Source organism: Dunckerocampus dactyliophorus, chromosome 4 (genome assembly GCF_027744805.1).
Source record: "Dunckerocampus dactyliophorus isolate RoL2022-P2 chromosome 4, RoL_Ddac_1.1, whole genome shotgun sequence".
In the NCBI taxonomy this organism is placed as follows: Eukaryota; Metazoa; Chordata; class Actinopteri; order Syngnathiformes; family Syngnathidae; genus Dunckerocampus; species Dunckerocampus dactyliophorus.
The window spans coordinates 15,138,308-15,149,585 of NC_072822.1; the positions used below are offsets into that span (position 1 = coordinate 15,138,308).

General features: G+C 41.2%; 1 protein-coding gene across 2 annotated transcripts in view; it reads left to right on the plus strand.

The window, feature by feature from the left end:
- Positions 1–10,540, plus strand: part of setbp1 (SET binding protein 1) — a 49,412-nt gene extending 38,872 nt beyond the window's left edge. For both annotated transcript variants that reach the window (XM_054772746.1, XM_054772747.1), the window contains one exon: positions 6,211–10,540. In XM_054772746.1, coding sequence (XP_054628721.1) covers positions 6,211–6,719 — 509 coding nt within the window. In that variant the 3' untranslated portion in view covers positions 6,720–10,540. The remainder of the gene's footprint in view (positions 1–6,210) is intronic.
- The last annotated feature ends 738 nt before the right edge of the window (positions 10,541–11,278 follow it).

Below are 11,278 nucleotides of genomic sequence, written 5' to 3' on the forward strand. Positions count from 1 at the left end.
GGGTGAGTGTAAATCAGTCTGTGCAGTATTAGAGAGGTTGGCATTGGTGGGGATTCCTTCCCTCCTTGTTAGATAGCTCGCATCAAAGCAATACTAAACTGGTGAAGACATGTTAAAAACCTAATTTTAAAAGTGAAGTACAGTGAAGATGTTTCATCTAGTCAAAGGGAGCATTTTGCAAATATAATTGATGTCTAATGTGTTATTTTATTTTTTAGTTGTATCGAGTAAAGTGATACACTAATGGGGCATCAATTTAATCGCATTTTTTTTTAGCCTTGACAGGTCCCAAGTTTTTTTTTAACATGGAAGCATCAAGTATAGAACAATAGCATAATTTAAAAGCATATAAAAAGGCGGTGTAGTCCAGAAATGCCAAACTAATATGCATTTTTTTGTACATTCTGAATTCTGATGTGTTTGAGCACATCTGGCTTGGGATCAAGAGAACGTAATGCATGGATGGAGACAACTATAATTCACCAATCTCTCCTCCCCCGTCCCTTCCTCCGCTCCTGCCAATGCCTTTGCCAGAGATATATTATTCACACAGTGTGATTTATTTTCTACAGACACGCCGTAAAAGGCCCTTGCCTGTGTTAAAAGAGCTGGCTGGCAGCCAGCAGTTTAATGACTGGGGCCTAGTCCAGTGGCGGGGAGGAGAAGCTAGGGGCTCCGTTAGAATACACCCCCTCCCCACTGCTCCCAAGGGATCCAGGACGGATGAGTCATATACACACAACCCAAACCTTGCATGTCCCCATGTTCATATTCCTTTTCCAATCCACTTTCCTTTTACAGATTTCTTCCTTATTTTCTTCCAGTGGTTGGGGAGCCACACATCCATATGCAAACTTCTCCCTCCACCTCTTCCTCCCCCACTCTTTCCGATTCCCCTCTTTTTTTTCCAGGTCTCCCCTCCCCCTTGTTTCCCCATTACCCTCTTCTTTCCCTATTCCTTCTGCCCCTCCTCTAGCATGACTTACTGCTTCACTTCACAGCTTTAGTCCAATTAAAATACAAGCGCGTGTGCACGTATCTACATGAAGACACACATGCAGGCAGAAAACCTCTCGTACACACACGGTGTGTATAGTTCTAATATTAAGAATAGCATTTTTTCAATATAGTGTGTTTTAATGGTATTTTTAGCAGGTCTCACCGCAGCAGGTCTTACCCTGAATTAATGAGAACAATTTTCTTTGAATCCCATGCGTACACATATTCACAATGCTTAGAAAGATCATCAAAGATCAAACCTGCAGTGTGTGTTCAGTAGGAGCTTCCTATTCCACAGAGAAACAAGTCCTCAGTGCTATATGGACCCTCGCACTGCTGAAGGTCACACGTTTTATGTTCCGTGTATGCAGCTCATAAATTTCATCTACTTTGTGTGTGTGTGTGTGTGTGTGTGAGAGAGAGAGAGTGAGCGAGCTTAGTTGAGCTGATAACGTGCACAGCTCATAAACTCTTGATACTTATTGCTTTCTGCATTAGACTAATTTCATTGTCTGCCCTGAATTCTTGAGCGACAATAGAACGTGATGTTCTTCTAAGTTGTAAATGGAGGGTGGTCAGGCTTTACTTTATCTCCCCTCCTTCTCAGTTCATTAGCAAATCTATCCAAATGGAGCCCAGGACTCTCACTCTCTTTATTTGCCCCTTTAAGTTCTTTTTAGTCCCATACAATTTGAGAAAAGGCTACTTTACAGAATCACATGGTGTATTTGTTTACTCCAGTACCTCATTTGCTGTATGTGGAAGTTGGATGCACGAGTTTGGTGTCTTGGTTGAGAAGTCTAAAAAATAAAGTTGAGCTACATCACTGTGCAAATGTATTGGGACACTGCTTTAATTGCCTTTTTTCACATAAGCCAATTAACAGAGTTAAAAAGTCAGATACAGATATAGTTAGTCGAATTTCATTTTTTTAAAAAAAGGGAAAAAACACAAACCTTTGTAGAGGGTTGGGAAATGGGCCAAGGAAGAACCCTTTACATGTTGGTGAGGATGTGGATTAAGGTGCTGATATATGATATAGAAATAAATATAGAAATAAAATAATAATAACAAAATCATTTTCAGCCTTTGAGTCACAATGGTATCAATAGAACTGTGGAATAAACGTACCTTTCCAAGAGGTGGGCCTGGGTAGGGTGGCTTGTTCATACACAAGCACATGCACTGGGACACAAGACAGATACATTGTGTAAGGAATCCCCCCAGGCAATCACTGATGATAACTGCCTCCTTACTTAACAGAAATACAGTGGAACCTCGGTTAGTGTCATTATTCTGTTCCAGAAGGTCCAACTATAACCGGAACGTACTCTAATTACTTATGTTCTGGACACCCAAAGATGTTAACACAAAACACTTTTTAAAAATAGTTTTACAATTATAGCTTTACATGCAGAAAACAATTCAGAATGCATACAAATGGTGAATGACAGGGTTAAAAAAAACATTTAATGTCACTTATGTGTTTTACTTTGAAGACTGGATGGTTAACAAAGACAGCAATGTGGCAGCGAGATCAACACAGACATCGTGTTTTGCTATGAGTTATTTGTAGAATTCAAGAGTGTTTCTCACCTTCTGTCACTTGCAACTTTCCTTGGCTCCACTGTGGGTTTGCAGCCGTGATCAACAAGAAAAGCAGACGCTTGTGGCGTAACTGTGTTAGAAAAGAACTACTGAGTCAACAGCTGATGATGTCATAAACGGGCAACGGAGCTGGGGGACAATGGCTACCAGTTCCGGTTTACGGTTAAGAGCATGCTAATAGGCTGCTAACAGTTACGAACACAAAGTGTTAATGCAGACATTTTCAACAGAAATCGAAACATATGCTAACCGGGACATATGCTAACCGAGGTTCCCCTTTAAAAAAAACAGCTTGCTGTAATCCACAAAGGAAATTTGCAGTTAAGTCAGTGGTTCTCAATTATTTTCTGTCATGTTTCCTCCTGGGGACAGAAATGTTCTCAGCCCCCCCCCCCAATTTGAAATACGACCTGTACTGTACAGACTGAACTCGAAACAGGAACCAGGAAATTGCAACAAAATACACATTGAAGAGTCAAATTGCATGTTGAGTACGATAAATGTGTACATGTTGGCACGTCTGCAGCAACATAGAGAGTACTCCCTGCCTCTCACGACCCCCTGACAGTTCACCGCACTCCCCAAGGGGGGACTATTTGAGAAGCACTGAGTAGTAGTAGTCATTGTGTTGTATCATGAAGTGATGGTACGCGTAAAAGCATAATTGTATTATTATTAGGGCTGTCAAAAATAGCACGTTAACGACGGTAACTAATTTATTTCATTAATTATGTTGACATTTTTAATTAACGCATGTGCACCTTGTGAAGCCACCCCTATCTGTTATGATGACAGACAGGGGCACAATAACATCCTCACAGAGTCTGACGCTCTTTTAGAACTTTATTCCGACCTGAACACATCAACAGCAGTGCAATTCCAACATCATATACTGTATGTGTCTACAACTCACGAACACGTCTCAAGTCCTCCACTGAACAACACTTCCTCATTGTCACTCGACTTTAGCGAGGTGCATTCAGGGACATGCCGAACATCACAAAAACGTCTTTATTGTGCCTGTATGTTGGGTCTAAATAGACAGACATTTAAGTATGCTGCATTTAGCTATGCTCGGAAATCCTAGAAAATACAATCTACACTCAAAACAATGCATTCAACTTTACGTGGTGTCTTTAACGCAACTCCTCAAGGCTCATAATAACCTTGTTAAAGTGTGATTCAAATGTTCTGCTGCTATTATAGAGACTGGTGATTTAGATTTACTGACGTGGGGTATTTTTTAGTGTGATTTAAATTTTCAGTTCATTTGGAGCTAATACATACAAATATATCATGTAATTTATCTTTTTGTTCATAAAATACAGTAAAAAAGGGCATACTTCACACATATTTGCAAATGGTGATGAATCATGAGTAATTCATTTGAAAACTGTGATTAATTTGATTATCATTCGACAGCCCTAATTATTATACAGTCGTCCCTCACCACTTTGCTGTTTGAATTTCGTGACTCCACTCTATCATAGTTTTTCAAAATTATATTCATTAATAAATCATTGCTGTTCCATGGTTGAATACAGCCTATTTTTAGTTAAAAAAAATATGCATATTGAAGCAAATGTAATATATTTTTTCCTCAATTAAACATTTTCAAGCATAAGAATGGCTAAATGAACTAAAATAAATATGTAATTTATTCAGAAGGCCCATTCAAATATGCTGTGAATGGCATGTAGTGTTCTACACTGATCACCAGGTGTCAGTAATGTTACTGTAATGTTTGGTGAGACTTGATTGCCGAACAACAGGCTTTCATTGCAGGTTGAATTACCTGACGCAATAATGACAAATAAAAATCTCTCATAAAAACACGGGCTACTAAAACTCCAACAACACGCCAAGCTAAAACTCAGCTTTGAACCCCCAACGTCACTTTCTGTCCGCCCGTCTCTCACCTCCCCTAGGGAACCCATTTATAGCAACACACACGAGCATGAGTCTTATTTATGTGTTAAATGGCTTATTTACTCTTATTATGTCTGCTACATTGGGTAATACGATTTTAAGGTAATTATAGGGGTGTTATTCTATATATACCCCATATATATATACCCCAACAAATTCTGAAGAAGTCCCAAAGGAGACTGTACTTCCTGAGAAGACTGAGGAAATTTGGCATGTCCACCACAATCCTATGTTGCTTCTACAGATGCACTATCGAAAGTGTCCTTACCGCCTCCATCACTGTTTGGTACGGTAACTGTACAACACGTGATAGGAAGGCACTCCAGCGGGTGATCAAGACCTCACAGAACATTGTTGGGGCAGCCCTCCCCTCACTGCAAGACATTTATAAATCTAGAGTCCTACGAAGAACACACAACCTCATCAAGGACAGCACACATCCACAACACTCATTATTCACACTCCTACCGTCAGGCAGACGCTACAGGAGTTTGAAGTCCAGGACCACAAGGCTGGCAAACAGCTTTTACCCACAGGCCATCAGGCTCCTCAACGAAGCACTCGCACACGCCGCACGCAACACACGCACACACTCATAGCACTTTATTTATTTATTTATTTGTATTATTTACTTGTATTAATGTCTCGTCTGTTGTTGTTGCTTAATTTATTGGTGTATATGTTTGTGTGTTTATGTTTCTTATGTTCTTATTCTTTCATTTGTTTTCTTTCTTTTCTTGGGAGAATGAACAGAATAAGATTTTCATTGCATAGTATAACTGCTGTTGTACTATGCACATGACAATAAAACTCTCTTGAATCTTGAATCTTATTTAATGTCTCGAGGGCTGTAATGATGTTAAAAACGTATTTAGAAGGTTGGAAACAGGTTTTCTATACTGTAACTACAAAAATATTAAATTTATAAATAAGGACTTTACTTATCACAGTCTGGAACCACTTAACCGCAATAAATGAGGGATTACTGTGCCTTTATTTACATGTCTATAAATCCAGGCAATACGTAGATGATTGCAGATGTGCGATACTGTGGTAAAAGAAAAACAGCACGGTGAGGAAGACGAGTAAAAGGTAAAAAAAAAATAAGGCCAGCATTCTGTCTGCGCACTGCTTGGAGACTCTAGCGGCTGATTGCGCTTTTCCTCCATGTTGGCGTTGGTTCATTTGATCCTGGAATCAATGCCCAGACGGAAAGGGAGGGTGGTGGGGTCTAAGCAATGGAAAACAAAAAGAATGACAGAGACAGAAAGATGTATCTGAAATCAAGAAGGAAATTAGAAATTGCGGTGTTAATTATATGTGTGTGTTTAGTTGGCTTTTGGCAGCCTTTGCTCCAGATGCATAGGGTTGTTATTGTGTGGAAACATATTAAATGGCTGAAGGAGACATTTCTGTGGGTTTCCTCCTCTCTGCTCTCTAGCACACAATTATAGGATAGGATCTGCTCTCCTGGCTCAGCTGGGCTTTGAAAGGCTTACATGAATATGTCAAAATTAGCAGGAAGCTCTTGAAGTGGGGGAAAAAAATCCCTCCATGAGCAAAACTGGTATGGCGTCTTTTTTGGCCTTGCAGGGGATGTTCATTTTAATGGAAGCACTTGCAAAAGAACTCATTCACTTCATGCATTCACCTTTCTTGTTTTTACTCATGCAGGTGCTCCCAGTAAGCGTCGGTATAAGCGTCGAGAGGTGGAACAGATCCAGAAAGAGGTGAGGAGGATGCATTCTTTGAACTTCGAGCATGTGCAGAAAATCCTCCGTGCCAAGCGCCTGCAGCGACAAGCCAAAACAGGAAACAATGTTATCAAGAGACGACCTGGACGGCCCCGAAAACAACCCCTGGATGATGAATCAGGGCCGGCCAACAGGAGAGAGGAGAACCGGGGCGATAGTCGCGGTTTGGACTTGTTGTCCACTAAGAGAGGTGATGGCAGGACTCAGGGGATGCCTGTTCTGGAGAGGTGTGACGAGCCACCAGGTAGACAGAGCCTCAGGCCTGCTTTGATCCCAGAGCCTCTGGACTTCCCCAGCCATGATTCCATCTCGGCAGCCATTGAGAAGGTGGTCCATAAAGCTCGGACAGTGCCCCCGCCGGCCAAAGGAGGCAAACGCAGGGGCAGGGGCCACACCAGGGACGACTTATGGGCCCCCTCCAATCAATAGACCCGCAGGAGGCAAACCTTGTAAATGAACAAGAGCTTTTAAAGGAGCAAGCAATGTTTCAACCTTATCAGATCCAGTGCCCTTAATCCCAGGACTCCTTGGTGCACTTTGGTTTGGGAGGATGACAGTGAGTCAGAACACTTTTGTTGCTATCCCTCTGTTTGGACGTGAGCCTTTTCAGGATTCCTTGGACCTACGTTTAATATGGCACTATCCAGTCCCATTTAATACTGTGTGGTACTTATGATAGCATAGGATATTATGTGATTCTTTATGTATATGATACAGTCATGTGTATGGTACTTTACGATACTGTACCTGAATGTGGCGAGAGCCATATATTACCAGCAAGGGGAGGGAGGGACCGAGGGAGGGGGGTTATGGTTCATATAAAACTGTGCAGCTCAGCTTATTTTCTGCCTTTCTAAAGGAGCCTGTCAAAGAGAATACAGCAGTAATTAAGCCACCCTCCCCTTCTACTTATCCTGGTGTTTGCGCTCATGTCGCTTCAGTGTTTGCTTATCCTCTTGGAAGTGATTTTTTGGTCCACCCCTGCAGCTCAATCCCATTTCCCTTCTTCCCCTTCACCTCCTCCCCTACCTTCCTCCTTTTCATATCTGTCCTGGACGCTGACGTGAAGGCAATACGGTAGACGAGACTGTCCGAGACTGTACATAGACACAACTTCCACTCATGCCTGCCTTGTACAAGAGGAAACCAGCTCACAGACTAGAATTCAGTATATCCAATATAATTGTTGTACAATAGACAATAAACGTTGCATATTGTTTTTATAACCAAAAACAGACATGGGTGCGACTCAAGACACGTTTGTTTTCAGATAGAAAGAACCACATATATTCAGTCATACACTCATTATTGTGTTTATATCTCGGGGGGAGGGCGGGGGGCATTGTATACAGTGGGAATATCAGGTGTGTTTCTTTTTTTGGTAAACCTTAAAAGTGGGTTTAATGCACTATGAAAAACCATACACTTGCATCAATCAAATGCAGCACTTAAATGCTTGTTCCCGCCTTATGTTGTTTGGCCTTGGATGGTGTGGATTTCCATTCCAGAGAGCATGCATTACTTTTAATCAATTTGTATATGCAGGCTGCGCAGCCAAAAGCGTCAAACCGAAGCTCGGCTATGAATTGAATGGAGAGGGCTCACATTAAGTGGTATGAAAAGCTAACCCCACTCTTTGTAATTGCATTTGAAAACTATTTTTGGGACAGAGAATCAAAAATTCAGTATTTTATAACCAAAGTCTCAGTATTAATTGTGAGGACGTGTTATTTAGTGTTATTTAAAAGAATTGAAATCAGCGTCTTCATCGTGTTGGCACCAATGTAAATCACCCCCTTTGTGCACTCTAGAATGTAGCCGGGATTGTTTTCATGTGTACGTGTAACATGTTCTTTTATCAAATGCTTCACTAGTGTATATTCCACATATAAAGACAGATTCATTGTTCTACTTCAGGAGATTCTGTGTCATTTTGGTCGGGCTGGGATTCTCAGTCGCAGCAGCTCAACTTGTGCCTTATGATTTTTTTTATGTTTTCCTCTGATAGTCAATGATATTTGACCTGAGAACTAGCAAGCAGCATTTAACATATACCATTACAAATATTGTGCAGTGATTGTGCATATGAAGCATGTGTGATGATCCTCTTTACCGCAGCTCGATTGGATCCAAATGACCGTAGCATAAAGACCATATGAGATCAGTGCACTGGCCCACATCCTATGTTGTTTGGCTTTTTAGCATCTTTAAGCACCGCCCTGTTAGATGAGATATTAAAGATCATTTTCCAGTAAGGGCTTCTAAGCGAGCCCACACTAAGTCAGGAAAACTGCTTTCCGTTAGCATGATTTGAATGATTTGTAATAGTAACATTGAACTCATTCATAAACTCACACTTCTTGAAAAGTGTACCCTCCTTGTAAAGTAGAAGCCACATTGTGTCATTTGCGACTTACAAACAGCTCTATACTCATCAACGGAGGTTGTCACACCCACATTGTTGTTGCTGCCTTCAACAGCGGTCCTGTGTACTCGATAAAATTGAACAAAAAATAGTGATTAAAACCAGTGGGTTTTTTTTCAAAGATGTGCAGAAAGTAGTTAGTTCATCCAAGAAAGTCTTAAGCAGTAAAAGACTGGAGTGTTTTCTCCTTTGTTAATAGTAGGGTTCGACAAAATGTTCTTTATTGATCGAAACAATCACTGTATCGATTAATTGGTATGGGATGTCTCTCTGAATTTTTCTGAACTCCTGTCTCCGTGCCAGTGTTGAGTTAAACAGAATAATACTGTTCATAGGAGTTGTGCTATATTCAGTCATTATGCCCGTCCCTCCTAAAACGTGGGATTGAAGTTTATCGGAAGTGTATGAGACTGCCCCGACCCCAACATACAGTACAGTTGAGGGTACCGCCTGAGACATAGATTTTAATGTAGCTCTGTTGTTGTTCCAGTCATACCAAAAGTAATAATAACATGCCTTATCACAGCGTTAAAGGAAAGAACCCCACAGTAGTCAACCAAAAATAGCAATCCCTGCTGATTCGCAACTATTTTGCCTGCAGCCAGTTGGGGCAGCGCAGTAGCATGAAGATGCTTGTTTGTTTGGGTAGCTCTCAGAGGAAATACCCCTCCTAAAATACACTCGTCCTAGCCCTCATGTGCTTAACCTTGCTTTGCGAGAAGACTCACGAGGGTATGTAGTGCATTGTGGCAAGGACGAGGTCAAGAGAGCGGTCAGTGTGATTTGGATTGCATGCAGCTGACTCCTCCTCACTGTGGTCAGGCAGGCTGCAGTGTGTTGATTGTAGAGCTGAACATCCCAGATGTTGTCTGTCCTATCTGTTCTCTGCTACCAGCCGATGCTCCGGTGCCTTCTATCACTGACAAGTATTGTCCTAATCCAGAGCTTTCACTCTCCACTTAGACTGGCCATGGGTTTGGTTTGTGAAGACGGTTCCAGGTTGTTGTATTGTGTTCATGCAGCAAACCTGGACCAGTGGCTGTGATCTTTGGATTGGAAATTTGGTCCTCCCTGTGACACAGAGTCCCGTTAATGTAGTCATCCTCGAATGTGTAAGTCTTGTTTCTCAGCCATTCATGATAATAATGTGCGGACGAATCATTGATAAAACCAATAAATGTACTTCTTTAGAGCACAAAGCGAGGGCCTATTTTAGTTTGTATACATAGTGAATTTGAATCTTTTTCTAGAGTGGCTTTCCTTTTCTTTGCATGCTCAACTTGATTGTTTGCATAAGTATTTTAGAAAAGCCGAAAGTTGAATTTCAATTGAATTTGAAGCAACACTTGTACATTGTTTGATATTTTTCTTTTTGTAATGATTTTTTAAATTCATAAAGCATTTTTGTACATTGTATGAATATTAAAAACTGCAAATATTTGACATATAGAGTAAATACTAGATGCACATGCATATGCATATATTCTTCACCGTATGTATGTGTAAGTGTACACATATATTTTGTATTTGCATTTGCTAGCGTACAGATATATGTCTGAAGCACATATATACATGCAATATATATGTATATCCATGTCTGTCGGCATGCTTTTGGTCATGTTTATCTTTCATGATCTTGTAGGTATTTTTTTTGTTTTGTTTAACTTCTTTTTCCTGAGAAAGAAAAGCTCATTCTTTTGCTATCCTTCTGTTGGCTGGCTGCGTTGAGCACTTATTAAGAAGAACTACAGTTGAAGTTGTTCATGTTATCCATTGTGTGAAATAATAAATGACTTTATTGACAGCTTACGATGCTGTTATGATGTTGTCTTTTTTTTAAAGAGTGTTTTGGATTTGTTTCCATGCAAGACAGCACGACCGTGTGTGTCTGTCAGAGAGTTGAATGTCAGGATGGTTGCAGTGAATGAGCTTTACTACCCAAGTGAATCCTCTCCTCAGATTATGCTGCAGTCTCTGCCACATACACACACACACACACACACATACCGACACACTCAAACTCTCATACTTGCGCAACAGCCAAGCCTCCATCTCTAAATCCTTGCAGCACTATAGCCCATCACTGTTACTTCTAAGTGGGCCGGGCTGCAGGCTGCTTTCCTATTGGAGCCAGCGCAGTGGGAAGTGCGGCACTATTGGCTGCAGCCCACTAGTAAAATTCTTCTTGTTACCATGGTTGCAGGGTGAGCTGCCCAAATGTGTCTCCGTGTTTCCGTGGTGCTGATGGAACTGTTGGCATCGCCGGTGTTGTGCAGAGAGAGAAGAAAAGTCCCCCATCTGCTGCATCCAAATTGTCTCCCCTCCTGGACTGTGCACCGTAAGACGAACGGAGCAACAATACTCAACAGAAACAGAATCGTATCTTTTTATGTCATTTCTTTGAACGCAAGATGATGTTCACCCCATAGAGTGCAGAAACGCATCATCACCATGAAAGGTTATTCTGAATCAAGGACCCAGACTGGACACTTCATAATACAGTAGAGGCAGTAAAGGAAAGAACCTTCATCAGGAGTCATGCAGCTTTTTCGTCCCACACACA